The following is a 22,893-nucleotide window of genomic DNA, read 5'->3' on the forward strand; positions in this document are numbered from 1 at the left end:
CTGTTGCTGACAATGGTTGTCTGCAATGAGTCCTCCTGAACCAATGTTGTCAGTCAACTTCATCCCTTAACTTTGGCATCAAGAGAAGCATACCTGCTCACTCACCTCCCAGGGCTGGCATCTGAATAGGCTGTGTTGGGAAGGAGGGCTAGCCAGTGCACCTGATAGTGCACCTTGAGCTCTCCTTTTCATTGGGCAAGGATGCTGGGGAAATATGAGGCATAGTGGAGCTCTTCCTATTGCTCTGGCAAAGGAGCTAAAACTAGGCGTCATACAAAAACAACAAAAGGGGCTAAAGGAGGGAAAGCAAAAAGAGAAAGCAACAGCCGAGAAGTAGGGGCAAGACAAAAGAAAAATCAAGGGGCATAATAAAATAAATATTGACTGGCTATCAGAGCAACAGTAGTGAAAAAAACTCCATTGTATATATTGCCCTCAAAATGTCAAGTAGCGTGCAAGGATCTTAGGAACTGGTTTTCCCCTCTGGGCACTATTTTACTACAGTTGACATTGCAACCAGTCAATGTTTGTGTTTTACACACATACACTTTTCACCCATGCAGAGAAGAGGTGTATAGAAGATATAGTACCACAGTATATTGCTGGGTAGATGAGACTGGCAGGAGCGGGGGTGGATAAGAGACTGTAGAGTATTGAACAGGCTGTGAAGAAGACTGCAGAGACCGGATAGGCTGAAGAAGTAACAATTTTATAAACATAGTCAATCAAAGAGAAGAAGAAAAATGGAAAACAAAACAAAACAAAAAAACTGAGTAAACATATTTTGCAATAGCATATAACAATATAATTTAATAGAAAATTGAAAAAAACTTCATAGAGTAAGAATTAATGTGTTTTTACATGTATCTATCTTCTATCAAGAGGGGCATTTTGCTTATAATTAAATAATAAACTATATGACAAAGCAGCAAATTAAGTATAATTTAAACATGGATAATTTTGCTATTTTTAATAGTTATATGTAAACCACTTGTTTTAAAGCAATAAGTATGTATATGCATTTTAAATACACATTTCAGTTTTTAAATCCAGAACTAAGCAAGTACAAAAAAATCAAAACATGCCATTTTATTATTGAGCAAAAGGTGCATTTTGGAATACAATTGAATTTACCTCTCCTAAAGTCTTATATGCATAGTAGGGGCATTAAAAATACCAAAGATTTACCACCACTAACAATATTTGCAACATGTGATTAATATAGTATATAAATATAGAAAAAGGTTTTGGCAACTCAGTGTCAGACACAGATATGTCTGTAATGCAAGATTATTGTGTTATGACAGCAAGCCTATAGGGACTGGGATCATTATGGAGAAGGCAGTGACAGCTCTTCGGAGGAGGAAAGAAAATACATGCATTTTGTATTGCTCTTGTACATCCCATACTGGTAACAGGCTGTACAGATGAGTCTGACCAGTTTTAAACAGACTTAACTCTGTAGGCTGCAGAGTTTAAGCTATAGTGTAGGTGCAGCTTGAGCACATAGGACAGAGGATGTAACACAAGGAAAACAGACTAAAATGACAGTGAAGGTAAAATGCCCATGAATAACTTTGAACAAGGTTGTGTCTCACTACCTAAGGCTGGTGAGGCAAGAGCCTGTACTTAGATGCTTGGAATCACTGCTGTAAAAGCAGGACTATTTTGTGGGGGTTTGGGTCAGCCTTAAAGTGGTCTATTAGCTTCCTCTAACACAAGAATAGGAGGTTAAAACAGATCTAGTTCTTTAGTGTTATTATACATCATTATGAAATGTATAAATTTATCCTTTGAAAGTGTCACGGGGTCATTTCATGATTTAAATTAAGAGATTTGGGACTGGAAGAGAAAGGGAATGTAGGTCTCCATTTTAAAATGAAATAATTAGTCTAATATACAGTATATGGAGAGGACAGAAAGGATAGAGAGTTTGGCCCTTGTTAAATGTTTACCATTTGAGCCCTGGTTCAGTTATTTTCATTCTGCTAAGCAGTAACAGCTGTGTTAGTAAGGTGGCGATGCTTGCTACATCCTTGATATCAGAAATTTGACAGTTCATCTTTCTGCTTTTTATGTGTTTTAGGAAAACGTGACTGCCGTCACATCGTCTGGAAAACTGGTACGTCTGGTGATTAAAAAGAATATCCAGTTACATGTATGTGGCTAGCTAATCCTTCTCTTTCAAAAAATTCCACAACAAATAAGTCTACTATTTTCTTATTATTGTATGACAAGAAGGCTCAGTCAAGCATCATGTATTTGACATGTGCACCTGTGATAGGATGTGATTAGCTGCTGGTTGCTGCTGAGGTGGTTGCTGTGGCGGTCCAGGCACTTGGGTCCTAACAGGTTGCTGAAGCATAGGAGGATTATACACAACAGGAGTGCCATCTGGGTTAACGAATGGCTGACCTAGAGTGTGGAGGGGGGGGAAAAAAAAAAAAAAAAAAAAAAAAGACGTTATTTAGGTTAAAGACAGACTGAGATATATTTAAATCCAATGTCAAAAAAAAAAGGCTGATAATATAACATGAGATCTGAATTACTATTTTATACTATAGTATTTTATACTATTTTTTTTTGTTATATTACTAAATGCTTGCCATTACAATTAGAACAGCAATTACCAAAGGCCTCATTTGCAAGATAATTTGTAATTAAAAGCCCATATGTTTCTATAGTAAATAGTGATCATGTCCAGAAAATAGCAAATTTATGGACTAAAATGGATGACCAATATTTATTTGTGTCAGTCTTGAAAGCTCTTTTTCAATTATAAGGAGTGAAAAAAGTATAAAAAGAAGAAGAAAAATTCGTTAAACAGTTTTCTTCTCCTCATATCCTTAAGAAGCAATTTAAAAGTGTCTCCTTTATCAGCTAAAATGCCAGCCAAGATGTACAGTAATGGAAAAGAAGAGAAATTATTTCTCTCTCCATAAAACAGTTCTAATTACATTGCCATTATTGTCATTAAGAACCTTTTAAAGAGCCATCCTCATTAAAGTGAATTTATTCAAAACTTTCAACTGAACTGATATGTAATACCATATTCCCATGAAATATTTGCATCCCCAACATTGGGGCAGCCTGTTAATGTAAGAGAACCAAAAAGTGACAATGATTAAAAACTGATCATCAGTAATAGTGAAAATAACTGATTTCAGTGTTTGAGCTCAGCAAAGATGCTGAAAGGAAACAGAACAGCAAAAAGCGAAAAAAATAAAACTAGATTTTAAAACTTATCATATTCTAAGGTTTTATTAGTAACAATTAAGTTTACAAAAAAAAATAATCCAAGTATTTCCATTTAAAGATCAGGGACTGAGCGTTAACTTTGTCTCATTTCCCTATATCAGCCTGAACCTAACTCCTTTGGCAGTAACAAGCAATTCCCAGCATTTCCATATAGTCTAGGCACCCATGTGTTTATATGCTAATGAACTCTTTTCAGTTTTCCCTGCTGACTAGGTCACATTCTTACAAGGATAGAAATTTAGTTCCTATATAAGGATATTTCAATGAGGGGCATAAGACAGAAGCTAGATCAAGGAGATCAAACAGATCAAATAGGCTACAGAGGTTTGCATAACAGAGGGATGTAGGAAAGGCCCAACATTCAGTCTAAAGCTATGTCCAGATTTGGAGCTGAGGGTGTGGTTCCCAGCTTGAATAGACATACTCATTCTAGCTCTCAGCGATAGCTGCAGTAGCATGGGCAGCACAGGTTAGCTGTCCCAAATATTTACCCATGGGATTCAGGTGGGTTTGTACTTAGGGCAGCTAGCCCATGCTACCACTGCCCATGCTACCACTGCCAAACTACTATTTTTAGCATGCTAGCTTGATGAAAGCTAGCGTGAGTATGTCTACTTGAGCTGGGAATCACCACCTCAGCTTCAGCTGTGGATATAGCTTAAGACTGCGCCCATTCATTTGATAATTTCCAACTATATTTGATTTGGCTTAACACTTCTCCTTCAACCTCAATGACTGGGGATCCATGGAGATACTACTGACAGCCTTAGGGAGTCAAGGATTTTTCATTCCCCCTCCCCACACACACATCTTCTAGGCTTACGAAGATGACTCTTGCTCCCCACTGTGACTAGGAGGGAGAGATGGGGGTGGGGGAAGAAGAACCTTCTCTGACTATGTGGGAAGAGAGAGAGAGAGAGAGAGAAAGAGGAAACACAAAGACTCTCTCACACTGCTAAGTCTGCAGAAATCACTGTCAGGGAGAGTAAGAACTTAACCTGTACTCTTTGAACTCTCTCTAACTCATGTGAAAAGGCAGAACTAGAAGAGCAGTCACTTCTTCCCTAACTGCCTACGAATATCTGTTATCATCTGGGAACTCATCTGAACAGAATGTTGCAGATATTCATACTGTTCTGGAAGGCTGTTAATGTCACTCAACCATTGCTACTGAAGAATCCTTTCCTGTAAACTATCACACAGGCCTCCTATAACAAAAGCAAAATTATTGACTGAGGAAGTATAAATATTTAATTAATGGGCCACACTATTTGAAATTAAAAGTAGTTTCAGGTACCTGCTCTTAAGTCTTCCTGCCAACTAGTGGGGTTTTACAATCCCCCTCCCTTTTTTTTTTTTTTAATTAAAGAAAAAGGTTTCTCAGTCTCCAGTTGCTATGTGGAAAACCCACAAACAAAAACATAGTAAAACTGACTAACAATATAAGAGCAAGAAGTGAAACTGATCACACACAAAATGCTGTCAAACACAAAGTAAACAAACTGGAAAAAAGAGAAAGTATTTTTCTCTTTAAATTAAAATTATTTATACCAGTACATATAATAAAATGATGCAAATATAATTTTCAAGTTGATGTTGTTCTGTTGAATGTGCAATGTTTGCCCAATTGAGCGATGACTTTGAAAACTTCTACAGTCATTAAACCCAGTGAATACAGGAGGGCTAAACTGACTGGTAAATTTGAGACATGAGATACTAGCAATGTAGGGTAACAAAGGGATTATTACACTTCAGTTTAAACTATAGTGTAGCTGTTAGTCAGAACCTGGGCAGGGAAATCGTCATCACCTGGCTAGCAAGAAGTCTGTATACTTATGATTCTGGCTAAGACTGTTTTAACTCCAGTAGAGATAGAGCCTAAAGTTCTTCATTTTCTGGTGTGAGCGCTTCACCTTGCTATGACAGTGACTGTGGCAAAATATAGATGAATAGTCAACAGGAAGATGGGACATCCACTAACTATGCAACTGTTGATTTATGACTAGACCAGCAAAGTCTACAGTGCTGCTGCAGCACCCAACCTTAAGATACTAAACATGCCATCTTCAGTGTATAACTAGTGTCTGGGAGCTGGGAAATGCATGCCATTTCAGGGTACTGGTTTCTCAGTTTATAGCATGGCTGGCCTTAGGCATTCCTTACATAAAGTCATATATGGAGAAACATTTAAGAACTGATACAAGTACTAGCAGAACGATGAATGTAAAATGTTTTCTCTAATATGGCTTACCATATTAGCACATGGTTTGTTTTAAGGAAAAAAATATAGTCAGGGCTGAAAGATAATAAATTTATTTAGTTGAGTACAAAACTAGTTTCAAAAGTGAAATAATTTAATTCCCATTCCCCACCCCAGAAATATGACCCTGAAGGAAACAAAAAGTACAATGATGAGACATAAAAACAATTAAAAAAAAATGTAACTTGCTATGTATTACAATAAGTAAAACAAAGCTGTAGCTTGATAAGAAAGATATCCCCAAATATTTCATTATCTAGAATTAAAAAATCATCAAAGAACCCTTTGTTTATACCAACTTCCATTATATTAAAAGCTTCCCCAAATATTAAGACATGATACAAACAATATATTAAACATGTATAATACAGTATTGCTGAATTTTTGTGGGAGTTCCGCAAGCATAGACTTAGACTTACTGTAACCTGTAAGCTAATCCAGTCTGGTAACAGCAGGTTTCTTCCCATCCCTACTGTTGTGAGGTAACCATTATTCTTACATATCAGAACATTTATATTAAGTGCACTGAGCAAACACTAAAAACACATGACACTGAAAATGTTGGGGGCGGGGTTGGGGGGGGGAAGGAAAAGACAACAATACACCCACAAGTTAAACAATTTACACGTTATTCCAAAGTTCCAAACCATAATAAAAATGTCCACAACTGGATACCAACCTGTTTGAGGGTTGATCAGAATACTGCCAGGTGGTATGCCTGCCGCTTCCAAGGGAAGCAGAAAGAAGCTAGTGCTAGTAGGTGTCACTTGCCCACTTATGCCACCATCAAAGGAAAGAGATTTACTAGTGCTGACAGTTGGATAGACAGCAGGTGTGCCATGAGAAGGCTGGCTTAGAGCTCTGACTGGAAGAGGCTGCTGGGTGTGAGAAAGAGAACCCGTGGATGACCCTACACTACTAGAAGACTCTGAACCTAGGAAAGGAGTAATGAGAAATTGTTTTTACCTAGAGTCAGAAACATCATGCTCATTTAAATATATATTTTTTAAAAGCTTACCCTTAAATAACAGCATGTAACTACAATATTAAACTATGGATTTTTCAATACAGCCTGAGTAGAGCACATCTATTACAAGCATCTTTCTGTAAACTCTGGGACTGATTCTACACTGCCTTGATCTTTGTTTAGTCTTTTGCAACAGAACAAAGTGAATATGAAATCAAAATGGTAGCATATTATATCCACTTTGCACAGGTGCCAATGACTACATAAGATGCAAAGGACTGGAGAATCAGACCCTGAGTTCTTTGGCAGCCAAAGTATGCAACTAAAAGCAATCTTCCAATAACCCAACCATCCAAGTCTCTAAAACATGTCTCTAGATATTTTTGAGCAGCACTTGTCTTTTCCTAAAGTCCCCTTTGAATATACAGTTCATAATATTTTCTATTAGACCTTTCTTATAATAGTTGCATAACATGCAGGTGCAGAAAATTAATGTAAATATTTAAGCATAAGAAATCTTAATCAGCTGCCACTAAATAATCTAGAAGAGAAAACAAGACTCAAAACAACGCTGTGATGAAAACTGTGTGTCATTTAAAAATCAAGGCAACTATTTTTAAATTATTTGAACTGCCTTTGCAGGAAATTATAAATTAGAATACCGCATATACTCGATCAGAAGCCGGTTCGTTTATAAGACTACCTCCAGAAGATGGATAAGTAAAAATGGAAAAAATGTTAGGACCCATTCATAAGGTGACCCTATAATTCAGGGGTCAGCAAACTTTGGCTCTCAGGCTATCAGGATAAGCCACCGGTGGGCCGAGATGGTTTGTTTACCGCAAGCATCCGCAGGCATGGAGGTAAACCTAAGTAAACAAAGTGTCCCGGCCTGCCAGTTGCTTACCCTGATGGGCCAGGACAGCAACTGGTGGAGACTTTTTCTTTTCTTTTCTTTGGGGGGAAGGGAGGGAAGAAGCTGGGGGTCATCCCCGTGACCACCCTCCATATGACCCCACCCCTAGCCCAGGACTTCCACACTCTTCCCATCCCATCCCTTCCCACCTTATCTGGGGAGGGCCAGGGGATGATGTCTCTGGCCTGGCTGGAGCTGCTCCGGCAGGCTGGACAGCATGGCCGTAGCCTGCTCCAGTGGGCCAGACCAGGAGGCGCGGCCACTGTTTCAGTGGGCTGAACCAGGTGGCATGGCCGCAGCGTGCTCCAGCAGGCCAGGCGGTGTGGCCACAGCCTGCCAGCCCCAGAGCTGTAGCTGCTTCGGAGGCTGGGGGGGAGAACAGAGTGTCCAGAAGCAGAGACACTCTGGCCCCATCTCTTCTCTTCTGGCTCTGCTGCCTCTCCTTGCTCCCTCTGCTGGGGGGAGGGGCTGTGTCCCACCTCTCGTTCTCTATACTCGTTCATAAACCAACCCCCTTCTCTGGTGCTTCCCTTTTTCACTAAAAAAAATTGGCTTATGAACGAGTATATACAGTACTTTATATTTGTATTGCATTTTTTACCCATACATCTCAAAGCAGTTAAAGATAAATATTATTAACTTCATTTTCAGATGAGGTAACTGAGGTACAAAGAGATTGAGGAAACTGCCCAATCCACAATCACTGTATCCTAGTGCTATGATCAATCTCCACTGGCCCACAGTCCTTTTCTTGATTAGAGTTTTCTTACATCGGCATCAGCTTCTAGATTATGTAGAGATATTAGACTCATCTTTAACTATGTTGACTTCAATAAAAGTTAAATAAATATAGGCCTAACTGTATAATTGACTTTAAATCACCACAACCTATGAATCCAGTGAAACAACCACCACTAATATTTCAGAAATCAAAACAAAAAAGTTTTTATTTTTAGCAAGATATTTTCTTCTAATTTGGTGTGAGAAAATCTTTCTATAATATATCTGATCTAGATTACGGTACAGCTGTAATTGACTATCAAAAGTCACCATCAAAAATTGCTATTCCATTGCTAAACCAAATAGCCAAAATTTATGCCATAGATTTTGAAATGTATACAAAGCACTAAAGAGAAACATTTCTCAACAAAACGTTATCAGATCTTCATTTCATACAGAAATTCTCCTTATGATATTAATATCTCCTGTGTTACTGCAATATGCTTTAATGTACTTTATTTCTCTTTTATATTTTGGTGGGGGGTAGTGGGGGTTTAGTGTTTAATGCCAAATGTTTAATGGATCCTCGCCGAAGACAGGGTTTATAGCACGACTAAAGCCTAGCATAATACAGACAAGCACTCACATCCTTTTACTTTCCTACACAGCACTACCTATAATCATAACCACAACACTCAGTTGTTTAGTTTAAGCCTTGAAACTCCCCAGTGCAGAGAATGCCAATTGCGTCATATTGGCTGATCACTTTAGAATGCAGCTGACATGTCCAATATGCACTAAACAGGCTACCAAATTTGTTTCACTTTCTACCAGGTCTTCTGAAGCAGACAAAATACTGTTTACAGATGCAGAATAAATTACGAGCTAGCACACCTCTGACTCACAGAATCTCATAGAATGAGTACGTAGTTCAATCTTCTGCAGTAAGACAGTTTACTGTGGTGAAAATTCACATTACTGGGGTTTATTCTGAATTAGGTGTATACTTCATTTCTAACACTGCCAGTTAGAAACAACGGAACAAATATGAATAATAATCCACAGGCTTTTTTATGAATTGGTTCTAATTAAAGGGATACCAATGGCATATCAATGTGCAGTTATCTACAAATTTGCCATTCAGCTTTGACTGAAGAGATGAACTCAGACTGAAACAGTTCTGAACTGTAACTCTGTTCCCCCACACCAAAGTAGTAAATTGTTTTATTCTGACAAGTATTGTTACATACCTTCATAGATATGAAATAAATTCCAATAGCTAGCAAAAGCCTTCTATAACTTGCTTCTGGCTTTACAACTAGAGTTCCAAGATGATCATTTCATTTTGAATATGAATTCTATTTTTATACAAAGTTAAACACACAATGGGCCTAATCCTGTAGCCAGTCTTAGTATGCAATACCCACTGCAGTCAAGAGGCTTTCTGTGCACAGAGGAGTTACAAGATTCAACCCTATCCCTATGTATACATATGCAGCGTGCATTAACTATCAGACAAACTGGTACTTTGCTGCTACATAAAATTGTTTACTTGTACAGATTTATTATACCTGTCTTAGACAGCTTGCCTGTGCTTTTGCTGCTTCCAGAGCTATCTCCTCTTGTCAGAACTGAAATCCCACTGAAGCTGCTGGCTTTCGTTACAACTGGCTTCAGATTGCGGATGGAACTATCAGAGTCCGTGCTGCTCCAGGGTCGGGGTTCAGAGTACTGCAGCTCATTCTCAGTACTGCTTGGATGGCTGTTGGCTGATCTCCCTGAAGCTTCCTTATTGACTCTGTAATTGACAAACTAAACTTTTAATACACGCATTGTTTGCCAAGTAAGGAAGAAAAATTAAGGTGAAATGCATTAAATACCTAAATATCTGCCGCCTTTGCTGTGTGCTATTAGTTTCCTCCTCTTGGATTCTGTTGACATTTTTAACAAGAGAGCTTAGTATTTATTAAGACAACGTAAATAGGAACCAATTTAAATTGTGAATACTCTTACCTTCTGTCAATAAGATAATTGTCTTGAGAACACAGGGCCTGGAAAAAAGTATAAAATTTAATTTTAATTATTTTCTTTAATGATCCATAGAGACTCTAATCAAGACGAGACCCTATGGTGTTATTTTTTTACTCCAATACTCAACGTCATCCAGCTTTTCCCGTATAGTATTCCAATCCTCTTTTGTATTGACGATGCCTCCCAACTTTTTATCATCAGCAGATTTCATAGCACACTCTTACTTTTTGAGCCAAGATAATAAGTGAAAAATACACTAACTCCTTGCTTAACATTGTAGTTATGTTCCTGAAAAATTTGACTTTAAGCAAAACAATGTTAAGCAAATCCAATTTCCCCATAAGAATTAACATAAATAGGGGAGGTTTAGGTTCCAGGGAAATTTTATATAGACAAAAAAACTATATATTATATAGATATACACACAGTATACGTTTAAAACAAACAATTTAATACTGTTCACTGTTACTGATGATTGTGAAGCTTGGTTGAGGTGGTGAAGTTAGAGTGTGGAAGAGGGAGGGATATTTCCCAGGGAATGTCTTGCTGCTAAATAATGAACTAGCACTCAGCTGAGCCCTCAAGGGTTAACACATTGTTGTTAAATGTAGCCTCTCACACAAGGAAGCACAAACACGAGAGGGGGAGACTCTACAGTCTTCAAATAACTATTTTTGAGCTCTGCAAGTGTTAAATGTATAAATATTAGATCAATATGGCTCCCTATAGTCAGACAGATACCATAAAGGGATGTAGTGATCTGAAAAGCCAAATTATGATCTCCCACACTTTTCACTCACCTGCATATGCAACCATTATCTACTTACATGATAGTGTGGAAAGATTATGGACTATTGAGAAAAATATCACAGTTTCAAGATATTTGATATATTTATTTTGTCAATACTGAAATATATTAATGACTATTCAAGTGAATCCAAAGGCAAGGAAACAATACGTAAAAAATTTTAAGCCTAGCAATTATCTATCTAAGGCATTCTTATTTACAAACATAGAAAGGGACTGTACAGTGACTGAGAGGCTCACACACACACTGCCAGAGTTCTGAAACATGGCCTTGGGTGGTTAAAAGGAACTGAGGCCATGGCTACACTAACAGCTGTACAGCGCTGGGAGTTACAGCTGTCTTCGTACAGTTGTGTAGGGAAAGAGCTGCAGTGTGGCCACACTGACAGCTACTAGCGCTGCAGTGTGGCCACATTTGCAGCGCTGCTGGGAGTGGTGCATTATGGGCAGCTATCCCAGCGTTCAAGTGGCTGCAACGTGCTTTTCAAAAGAGGGGGGTGGGGTGGAGCATGACAGGGAGCGTGAGGGAGACAGAGAAAGTGCATTTTTGGAGGTGACACTGTGTCAGCTCCCTGTCTTGCAAGTTCTAAGGACTGGAAGATACACAGCACCAACCTTCAATCATTTTAAAAGTTTCGACCCCTTCCCCCACCCTCTCTTATTCACTAAATGCAAATAGCCTTCAGACTAGATAAGCAGCTGCTCCAAAACAGACTCCCCCCTCTCCCCCCGCCGTGTTGCTTCTCTCCTCAAGCAAACACTATAAAGCTGTGGACATTCCAAAGAAATTCCCCTGCCTGCCTCTGCTCGAGCAAACGAGCTGTGTTTGTTTTTTAGATAAGCAGCTCCGGGAGCCCAGAGTTCACAACAAAACAGCAGAGTGGCTGAACAGGCATTCTGGGATACCTCCTAATACCCTGGAGGCCAATTACAGCGCTTTTGGTGGCGACAATTGCGGAGCAGCGCTGCATCACCAGCGCTGCAATCCTTATACCCGAGGCAGAGCAGGAGTGCAGCCAGGGAGATGCAGCGCTGTATGTGCCTTGCAAGTGTGGATGGTGAGTAAGTTGCAGCGCTGTAAACCCACCACCAGTGGTGCAACTCTCCAGTGTAGCCAAGGCCTGAGAGGAAGTTGGAGTCAATTTGTCCCTTTACCCTCTCAGATGGGAGGCAAGAGGACCCTCAGGGTGCAGACACAGCCCAAATACACTGTTGGCCAAAAGAATCCAAACTTAAATGCATGACACAAGCACACCAACAGTAACACATTTGGACAGGCACTTGAAGAACCATTACTACTGAACATTCTGGGTTGAATGATTGTTTCTTAGTTTTGGTTAACTGCTTTCTAAAGGAATAATATAGAGGACAAGGAAAATATACAAATTAAAAAAAGTAAATGTTCTGGTAAGTACTGTAGAAGTCAGAATAACTTGTTAACAAAAAGTGTGTTCTCTTTTGCTGTTGGACAAAGTAGATAATACTTTTCAACATATATAGGTGCAGCAAAACTAGTCTACCAAAGATTATTCTCCTCATTTTAGAATGATAATCTGTTTTTTTGTGCAAATAACGCAAAAAGGCACCTTAAAACAGATGTCCTTCCTGTATGTTTTTTATTTACGCTTATTTTACTGACAAACAAGGCTGAATTCCAGTTAGCACTGCAGAGTTAATACTGCTCTGGCACAGTGAGTTGGATATTTTATTTTCTCAGACGTTATCATAACGATCATCAAAACCATCAGAACTGTTGATTTTTTCTTTTACTGTATATAGATGAAAACCTACATGAAGAAGAAAAATCCTTTAAAATATGAACTATGGGTACCTGTATGTATGCATGCATGCAATTGTCAGACTGAAAAAAATTTCCCAAGAGACAGATGCAGTGACATTTCCTTTTAATTTAATACCTACTGTCATAAACAGATAGCTAAGGGTTAATGTTTCTTTCACCTGTAAAGGGTTAACAAAGGGAACCAAACACTTGACCAGAGGACCAATCAGAAAACTGGATTTTTTCAAAAAACTCAGGGAGGGAATGTTGGGTCTGTGTCTTTTGTCTGGCTCTCAGCTATGAGAGGGGATCTTTTCTATCTTCAAGCTTCTAATCTTCAGTTTCCAAGTTGCGAGTACAAAGGTAGAAAAACAATAGGCTGTTATTGGGTTTTTTTTGTATTTACATGTGTGGAGTTTGCTGGAATATTTAAATTGGATATCTTTTTGAATAAGGCTGTTTATTCATATTTTTCTTTTAAGTAATTGACCCTGTATTTGTCAACTTGATGCAGAGACTATGTTTATGTGTTTTTCTTTCTTTTTATATAAAGTTTTTTTTTAAGACTGGTTTGAGTTTGTTTTTTATTTCTCTCTGGGTAGGTAAGAAACGAAGGGGAGGAAATTCTCTTTGTGTTAGATCTATGGAGGGTGAATCTCTGCAGCACCAGGGAATTGGTGGGAGGAGAAGCTAAGGGGAGAGAGATAGAATCTTTTCTGTTTCCTTGTACTTGGGTTTGTCTCTTTGTGGAAGGACAGAAGAGAATGCTTCTTGGTATTGTGATGTAAAGAGGTTGCTTCAGTAACTCTCAGGTTAGCCCGAGAGGAAAGTCTGGGTGGGAGAGAGAGGGGAAGGGAAGTGGGTATTTCCCTTTGTTGTAGACTCAGGGCATCTGAGTCTTGGGGGTTTCCCAGGAAGTTTTGGGGAGACCAGAGTGAGCCAAAACACTGGAATTTTTGGATGGTGGCAGCGATATCAGATCTAAGCTGGTAATTAAGTTTAGAGGGTTCATGCTAGCTTCTCAGTTTATGAAAGCTAAGGTTCAAATCTGAGTAGGAAGCTATGACACCTACATCTTGTGCAAATATTCGTTCTCTAGCTCTCTGGTACTCTTCTTCTCGTTCTTCTATAGATTTGCTTCTTCTGTCTTCTTTTAAGCGTATTCGCATCTAAATTAAAATTAAATAAGTGATTAGGTAAAATACTAATTTCTACAAGAAAACAGCATGAAGTTATAGACAAAGCGTCAATATGAAAAAATTAAAGTTCCATACATTTACCTGGTTATCATCTTTGTCTAAACTAGAATTATCTCTTTTAAGGATGTACCGTTTCTGAAAATCTTCACATTTCTCATCCTTTATATGCTCACAAAACTTTTGATCAGGTCTAAAGAAAGTGATTAAGAAAAAAGTTATATTTCAGACAAAATGATGAACAATTTTATAAATATATAAATCCATATACTATATATCAATATGAGAGAGACACTGACACCAAGTGTAATAGTTTGAGAAACAGTCTATTAAAATATCACATATAAAATATTACAATTTGACTAGAGTGTTGGGTTTCATAATAAGCTGTTGACCTGCAAACTGAAAAAATATCAGAAGTATAAAATGTTTCTGTAACCTGACAACTCTCGCTGTCATGAGGCACACAAAACCTTTTTCTAAAACAGACCTATTCCTTCAAAGTATGTTTTTAATTCCCGATGAAAGTAGCAAGTAAGCAGGTTTCACTGAGGGCTCAGTAGTTTCTCATAATCCATAGTTCTAGCAATGCAAGGGAATTTAGAATGTGCATGAGACTGAATGATAAGTGTTTACTGTTTAAACAACCACAAAACTTATTTCAAGGGAAATAAAACCATAAGGAGATGGGAGTGACGAAAAACAAATTAAACTAGTAAAATAAACAATAGAAAAAGGCAGGAGGAGGAAGAATGCAATCATTCATGCAAGCAGAAGTCTTGCAAGAATGCAAGAAGCTAGAGTTCACGAGTTTTGTTTTTTTTTTTTAAATCCAACTGCCTTATGAATGGATCATGAGACCCCCTCCAAACTACTGTTAGGTACCAAAAACTACTGACAACAATGGCAGTTATGCTAATTTATTTACAGTTGCTTGATCAGTTCTCAGACAACTAGAAGGAATTTGGCTACTGAAGAGTATACATATATATGGTCTGTATTACGTTTTTATATTTTTTAGTTATTACTCAGAGCATTTGTATAAAAGCAGGATTTTTTTTTCCTTTATCATGTGAACTGCAGTACCTTTTAACCGAAGGTAACTAAATGGTTGCTGGATGCCCAAACATACTTAGCAGGCATTTCAGAGAACCTTTAGACTGTCTTACCTCTTTCTTTTAAAGGTCCCTGAATTTACTGCCCTGCAATCACCAACTTCCCACTCCACTGAGACGTCCCAGTGTGGACTGGGTTGTTGATATCAGTAACACCACTGATCGACGCTGGAGCGGGGAATCTGCCTATGAGGAAAAGGTAAGTTTGGTTTTATTCAATATGGAGCAGATCTCCAAGATTTTCTTTCTAAATTCTTATTTTATATCCCAAGTGATTTAAAATAAGAATACTGAAAACCTTAAAACATCATCCTACTGTCTATAGGTTAGATGAAATGCCTGCTAATTAGTAATTACGTTTATTAGGGCTTCCAGAGACTATTCACAAGATGGTTGGGTGGTGGTTTTGTTTTTAAAGAGAAACACTCCAGTTTGCAATTAAGAGTTCTTTCACTACTGCTATTTATTTCCCACTTCAAGTAATCATAATCCCTGGTCTGAGATATCAGACTTTGTGGGCATGGAAATGCCTGATTTGAGAAATATGAAAGTATAAGTTCAGGTAGGGAATTTATAGCAAAACCAAATGGATTCAAATAGTAAAAATATTTAGTACCTCAAAATTTATATATACTTTCCATCTTCAAAGTATCCTACAAACATTGATTGGTTAAACCTAATGCCCATCAGTCTTACTAGTCCCATTTTACAGATTACAAAATTGAGGTAAATGGATTAGATTATTCTGTGGCCCAAAAATCAGAGGGAATCCATGTTAGCACTGGGATTAGAACTCAAACCCTCCCAGCTCCTAGATTTGTGCCCAAACCACTAGAACATGCCTCTCTCAAAGATCCTGTTTCATGCAAATATACTGAGTAATAAAAACAACCAAAAAGTACAAAAGAAATATATTAGCAGAATGGTTCAGAAAGAATAGCTTTGTGTTGTAAATCTTGGCTTTCAAATGGGCCTAGACTTTCTAAAGCTACAGAGTTTAACGTATCAGCAGGGTTAAATCAGACTTCATCTTTCTTACACAGGTTGTGTGCGCACGTGCGCGGACGTATGTGTAGAAGAGAGACAGGTCTTTTGGATGAAACATACTGCGTGTGGATATTGAAGATCTCATGATCCCATTGTGACACTATCTCGGGGAAACACTCTGCACCCCCATTTTCATACTTATATTATGATTGTGTGGCATCCAATGCAAAGTTTGTCATGTCGGGTGTCTTTGGAAGGCTCATGTTATAGTAATGAAATTACAACATATAACATGTATATAATTATGAGGCTGAAAATGTGTCCTGATGGCTTAAAACAAGCCCAGGCAAAACTCTGCAGGAACAGAGGAGCAGTTCACATCTCATCAGGGCATGTATGGGACAAACCCAGCCCAGCCTCACAGGAACAAAGGACACTGGCCTAGGCAGCAACAAAGGATTTGTTCGACTCTTGAGTTACTCCCCCCTTCCCCTAGTCACTCTGGGACTACAATGAGGTAATGCTCACCTGACCCTGAAGGGGGGGCAAGAGCAAAGCCAAGAGGGAAGAAAGAACATGATAAAAGGGAGAGACATTCGCCATGCTCTTCCTCTCTCTTCCACCTCCACCTACAGACACCACCACCAAGCGACTGAAGCGCTGATCAAAGGGGGAGCCTGGCTGAAGGGCAACCAGCCAGCCTCTGATGAGAAGCATCTAAGTTTGTAAGGGCACTGAAAGTGTTAAGATCAGCTTATAATGCGTTTTGCTTTTATTTCATTTGACCAAATCTGATTTGTTGTGCTTTGACTTATAATCGCTTAAAATCTCTCTTTTGGTAGTTAATAAATTTGTTTATTTATTCTACCTGAAGGAGTGTGTTTGGTTTGAAGTGTGTCAAGAGATTCCCCTTGGGATAACAAGCCTGGTACATATCAATTTCTTTGTTAAATTGATGAACTCATATAAGCTTGCAGTGTCCAGCGGGCATAACTAGACACTGCAAGACAGAGGCTCCTAGGGTTATGTCTGGGACTGGAGATATTGGCTAGTGTCATTCGGTTGCACAATCCAAGCAGTGGTTGGACAGAAGTGCTCACTCATGTAACTGGGAGCAGATTACATGTTATAAGCTGTGCGTGAACAGCCCAGTAGTAGGGGTTCTCACAGCAAAGCAGGGTAAGGCCGGCTCCCAGAGTCGAGGATTGGAGTGACCTAGCAGATTCTAGTTCAGATAACACCAGGGGAACGTCACACCCATGTCTCCTTGTGTAATAGGGGTCTGCCCTGTGTCCTTGGCAAGAATGTCCCACCCCCACAGTTGTATAGCTGTGACGGTCAATTTGGTTTCTACCTTCCACCAGCTATATATATTAATTACTTAACAGTGGGATGAATGTTAATATATACATTTAAGATATTACTGAAAGCTGTTTTCAAAGTTGTCCAATTGTTCTTTAAATCTGGCTTCTTAAATTCTGAACACAATCAAAACACTAAAAATTTTAATCGAATTCAAGAACATTTGAGAGAAAAAATGACTTAAAAGTTATAATTAAAAAATGCAAACAGTAAAGTAAATAAGGCCAGTTCAAGCAATGCTGGAAACCTTCCCTTCCCAACCCCACTCCCCCATTAAGTGGGCCTCCACATAATAGAAACCAAAATTCAGTGAGACCCCTTATCACTTCACTTGCTACAAACTGTCCTATTGTTCTAGTTCAGGGGCCGCCGCTTATTCCCACAGAGAACAACAACGAATGTATCTAGACCTAGTAGTGTGCGTTTCTGAATAGAGTTCCAGAATTAATGGACTTTTTTTTTTTTTTTTTAATACAAAGACAGAGCCTGTGATGTGACCCATCCAGGGCTGCAATACATACTCTGATCTCACCAAGAGCTAAGGATCTTATTAACGTGACACCTTTAGTATGGACTTTCATATTCCACATCACAAAGCACCGAATGAACAATAAAGATCTCACTGGCACCCATCCTTGGGAGAGTGAACTCCCAAATGTTGACTGACTCCTGAGGCTACAGATTTGGTATCATTGTCTTAATTGGCCTTGAGATTAAATCCATGCACCAAAATTCGAAGAATTATTTCAAAATTATGACAACTTACATTCTCGTATTGCTAGTTTTGTTTATTATCACTGACTTCCCACTCTGGTCCACATTATGTTCCAATCCAAAGTAAGCAGCTACCCTGTGCAACAGCATTCTATGGTAAGATGTCATGGGGGGAAACTTTTTGCGTGGAATTCTGGAATAGAAAAGTACTCGTTTTACAAAACAACAAAAATACTTTTGAATAATTTTTTTTTGTTAAAATTGCAGCACTTACTCGTTATTACCAATGAAATCTAAAATTTCCTGTTCCAATTTCAGCAGCATCATTCTGTCCCTGAAAATAAAATACAACACTCATATAGGAAACACTCCAGAATTGCAAATATATGAATTTTAAACATGCATAGATAACATCCGTTCCCCTAATGACCAGGCAACGATGGCAGTTTGCCAGGAGGACCATAAGGTATCTAATTTGCTAGTGTGTGTGTGGATTTTTAGAGTAGAATTGTTCTGTCTTGTAAGAAACCAGAATACAAAGAGCCCTCTCAATCTCTCTCTTCCCATGAAAGTCAGCAGAAAGAACACTCATTGAGATGATGTGCTCAAGTGAAAAGAATAAAATGGCTTCAAATCACTACCATTGTGGCCCCTGCTGGCTGATATGGGTAAGCAGGACTCCCAAATGGGCATGGCGCAAAAGACAGTTACCTCCTGTGCAGGAGATGGGTCACTGGCCATGGAGCTGTCCATATTGCTGTCTTGGGCATGGCCAGGAGGGAAATCAGAAGTTGTGGATCTCTGCAGCCTCTGAGCGAGCCAAGAAGGAGGCAGGGATGGGGCGTGGGAAAGAGAATGGGGGCTGGTCCCCTGTGTCTGTCTCTCCTATGGTCAGTGCAGCTGGCAACCCCTACTCCAAAATGTGTGTGAGGGGGTGGGGACTCTTCACTCCTGCACAGGCCAAAGGGTCTCAGCAAACACACTGGCCACAGCAGGGCAAACTGCCTGTCTCTTCCCTGAGGTAGGAAGGGGAAGGGAATGCATATTATTAGAAAAATTTCTGGGAGGGTCCTTGCCTTGATGTGTCATTCAAGGTTCAAGTAAGAGGTGTGCTATTCTCGTATTTAATTGAACTGTATACTTTTTAGCCCCCTTAATGCCTTAATGGCTAAATTCTAAACGGTTATCTGATTCTAGAATCTAGAACTATATTTCTGCATGTGGCTCACCAAGGCGCCCCAAAATTTCCATCCAGCCCGTAACATTGAAAACACTGACCATCCAAAATGCTCAGTTTCTCCCTGTAACTTAGACATTGGTGTCTTCTATACAGGACCAAAATAAAACAAGGGAGTATGTTACAAAATATATATACACACTTGAATTTCTTTGCCCTTTTCATAGCTCCCTATAGATAATAATACATGAAGAGTTTTAAAAATATGATTATAAAACATTCTTTAATGAAAATGTCACTTTTTTATTTTTGACAACTGCAGATCTTCATTCTCAATTTCTTTTTCAAATTCATAACTATGAACATAAAACCATGTATAAAAAATAAAATACTTCGTTTTCATATTTTTTTTCAAATATGGCCGAGGCATCTAGTGAAAGTAGTTACCATCTGATGGCTGCTTGTAACTTACATAACATGAGTTTCAATACAGTTCTTAGTGTCACCATTACCACAATTATGAATGTAACTGACATTAATTAGAACCTTTATTTGAAGCCTCAGTAAAGGGACCAAGGAATTAATGGGAATGGAAAACTTACTGAACTTTCACTCCTAAAAGCAATTCATCCAGGTCAAGACTAAGACAAGCTGATGGAGGAGCAAGGGGAAGCTTGACCTGCTGCTGCCAGTACTACATTTTCATGTAACCTGTCATCTTTCAGCAGCACGAAATTCAACTAATGTTAAAAATTTCATGGAGGCTTAGATTTTAAGACCAAAAGAAATAATTACAACCATTTAGTCCAATCCCCTGCAAAATCCAGGCCACAAAATTTCACCTCGTAACTCCTGCATCAAGCCCTTAACTTCTGGTTGAACCAGCACATTGTTTTGAAAGATATCCAATTTTAATTTAAAGACTCAGAGTGATGGAGAAGCTATCACATTCCCATTGTTTTAATGCTTAATTACTCTAAGGGTATGTCCACACTACCCACCAGATAGCAATCAATCTATCAGGGATCAATTTATCACGTCTTGTCTAGAAGCGATAAATTGATCCCCAAATGCACTCCCCATTGACTCCAGAACTCCACCAGGGCAAGAGGTGGAAGTGGAGTCGACAGGGGAGTCGTGGCCATCAATCCTGTGCCATGAGGACGGGAGGTAAGTTGATCTAAGATATGTCGACTTCAGCTATGCTAGTCTCGTAGCTGAAGTTGTGTATCTTAGATGGATCCATCCTCCCCCGCCCCGCCCAGTGTAGACCAGGCCTCACTGTTACAAATTTGCACTCTCTTTCCCGTCTTCATTTGCCTTGACAAAAGCTTCAAGTCGTGACAACAGCTAGGCAGCTCATGCACTGCGACTGTCTCTCATGCTAACCAGTACTATTTCATTCTTTCCTTGTAATCCACTCCAGTTTGTTGTATTCATTTCTTGTCTCTTGTTAGATATTGAGGATGTAACTTTAAAAAGTTACCTAAACTGGAAAGGATAGTGAAAAAAAAGGTTTTTGGTGGAGAGGGACAAAAGTGCATCTCAGCAGCAGTATCTTAAATGGTTTCTAAATTCACAACTGCTCACGATTAACTAAACTTTTTTCATTTATAAATATAAAATCCATCACTAACACAGCTAATGTAGCTTTAAAAGAGAAACGATACAAAAACAACTGTTTCAGTGAAAACTGTGGCCCTTAGATCATTTGGATCAGCATCATGATAAGAACAACTACTGACACACGGCTGTATTACACAGCTTCTCCGTATAATACAGCTTGGCTCTCAGTGGGCAAAACATTATTCACACCAATCAAGCCAGCCATAGCTACAGCAGTATTCTTATCCCAGTATTAACAAGGCTTATGAATTTGGAGCTCACGTACCCTGGGGATGGGCTTTGTGTAAGTTAGATAAGACAGAAGTCCACAAAAAGGGAGAACGTTTGACAGTTTGAAAAGAAGAGTAGAAAAATCAAGTCCTGACATTTAAAGCTTTTTTAAAAAAATGTTTTCAGAAACATTGTATAAATTTTACAATTATATGAAACTGAAGACGTTAAAATGTTGAGTACATTCTGATGCTTTACTATAAAATTTGCCAGACTGCTTCTAGCACCAGGGATCTATTTTGCTTTTAATATTCACATATAACTCCCATTACTGTTGAAGTGCAGTTACTGTCAGGAAATAACATTAAAAGTGACACCTTGCATTCCACATACCTCTTTCTTCCACAACTGGTATACAAATTTCACTTTGTCCTTGAGTTAACTTAGATTTTTTCCTACTGACGGTAATGCAGGCTTAGCCTGGTACCCCAAAACTCAGGTGGTATTTGTTGATTTATTTTAAAAAATATTTTTTTAAATCACCACCACCACCAACTAAAACAATTCTGGAATAAGAATCCATTCCTCAGATACCAGACTTAACGTGTTGGTTGCGCATTAGAGTATCCTCCAACAGATTGAAGAGTGATAGCAAAGCTGTTCTTGGAAGCTTATTTTGCCTTGCATGTCTGTCCTGGGCCCTGAGACCTCTTCTTACTTATGAGGAAGAACCAGAAGATGTGCAGTGGATCCTGTTGCCCCACTCCTCCCTGTACCTCAAATAGTTTTGTTGGTACTCCTAAATCCTGCTCACTCCTGCACAGTAGAACCATGTCAAATCTATTGCCAGAGACACCCTGGGGTCCAAAGAGGTTAGGGAAGGATTTGTTTCTTGATGTGCAAAGCAGGAAAAAAGAAGAAGAGTAGTTATATGAGTTATGTGGCATTGATAAGAAGAAGTGGAGTTGTAAACTCAGCACACACATTTTGTAGCCACAAAGGGACACATTTCTCCTCTCGGTTCCACAGATAAAGCTCCCTCTGAAGTCATTGGAATTTACACCCATATAACTTGAGGAAGGGTTTGGCCCATATTGACACCACCAGTGAGTGAGTTTGAGAGATGCTTTTCTTACTATAACTACATCTGAAGGTGTGTTACATATTGAAAAAGAGAAAAACCTCAGGACCTGCTATTCAACACCCAATTATTGCAACATACCACATTTTTGCATAGCCAAGTAAAACTATTACACTAGGATGCTGATCCTGCAAACACTTATCAGTAAATTTGTAAATATGAGTAGTCCAATAACATGGATAAGTGTAGAGCACAGGTCAGGTCAGTTAGGGTACAGGGGAGTCAGCATTTTAAAATGTTTAAACACTCCACATCAATTATACAAGATCACGTTTAAGACCTTTGCAAGCTAACCTGTTTCCAGTGAAAGCTCTCAACATGCAGCAGATTAATTAAAAACAAAAAGACAAAAAAATTAAGTTAATTCAAAACATTTTAATTTAATTTACCTGGGATTGTTTTTTAGTGTATTTACTAAAAATTCATGTAGATCTATGCCAGTTGAATCTGTGTATTCTTGGCTGGAATCTATAAAAAATGTAACATGATGTTATTGAAAAGATCATGTGCTCATTCTCTGAACATGGTTCTTATTACATTTTTAAGGTGCTGTTCATATAAGGGACTAAATAAGTAAAACTCGGAATCTGGTAAATCTAAGATTGAGATGCATATATCGCGCATTA

The 22,893-nt window shown here is 38.7% G+C and overlaps 1 protein-coding gene across 6 annotated transcripts in view; it reads right to left on the reverse strand.

The window, feature by feature from the left end:
• The window catches only part of R3HDM1 (R3H domain containing 1), a 94,368-nt gene that overhangs the window by 42,091 nt on the left and 29,384 nt on the right, over positions 1-22,893 (reverse strand). For 2 of the 6 annotated variants that reach the window (XM_032782364.2, XM_032782354.2), the window contains 9 exons: positions 22,657-22,735; positions 18,388-18,447; positions 18,166-18,306; positions 14,020-14,128; positions 13,813-13,908; positions 10,135-10,172; positions 10,002-10,052; positions 9,693-9,919; positions 2,276-2,415 (listed from right to left, as the gene is read on the reverse strand). In XM_032782364.2, the coding sequence (XP_032638255.1) occupies positions 2,276-2,415; positions 9,693-9,919; positions 10,002-10,052; positions 10,135-10,172; positions 13,813-13,908; positions 14,020-14,128; positions 18,166-18,306; positions 18,388-18,447; positions 22,657-22,735 (941 nt within the window). Of the gene's footprint in view, positions 1-590; positions 693-2,275; positions 2,416-6,197; positions 6,453-9,692; positions 9,926-10,001; positions 10,053-10,134; positions 10,173-13,812; positions 13,909-14,019; positions 14,129-18,165; positions 18,307-18,387; positions 18,451-22,656; positions 22,736-22,893 lie in introns of those variants that run through there. The other 4 variants (XM_032782268.2, XM_032782294.2, XM_032782314.2 and 1 more) reach the window with 4 other exon arrangements.

This window comes from Chelonoidis abingdonii, chromosome 10 (genome assembly GCF_003597395.2).
Source record: "Chelonoidis abingdonii isolate Lonesome George chromosome 10, CheloAbing_2.0, whole genome shotgun sequence".
Lineage (NCBI taxonomy): Eukaryota > Metazoa > Chordata > Testudines > Testudinidae > Chelonoidis > Chelonoidis abingdonii.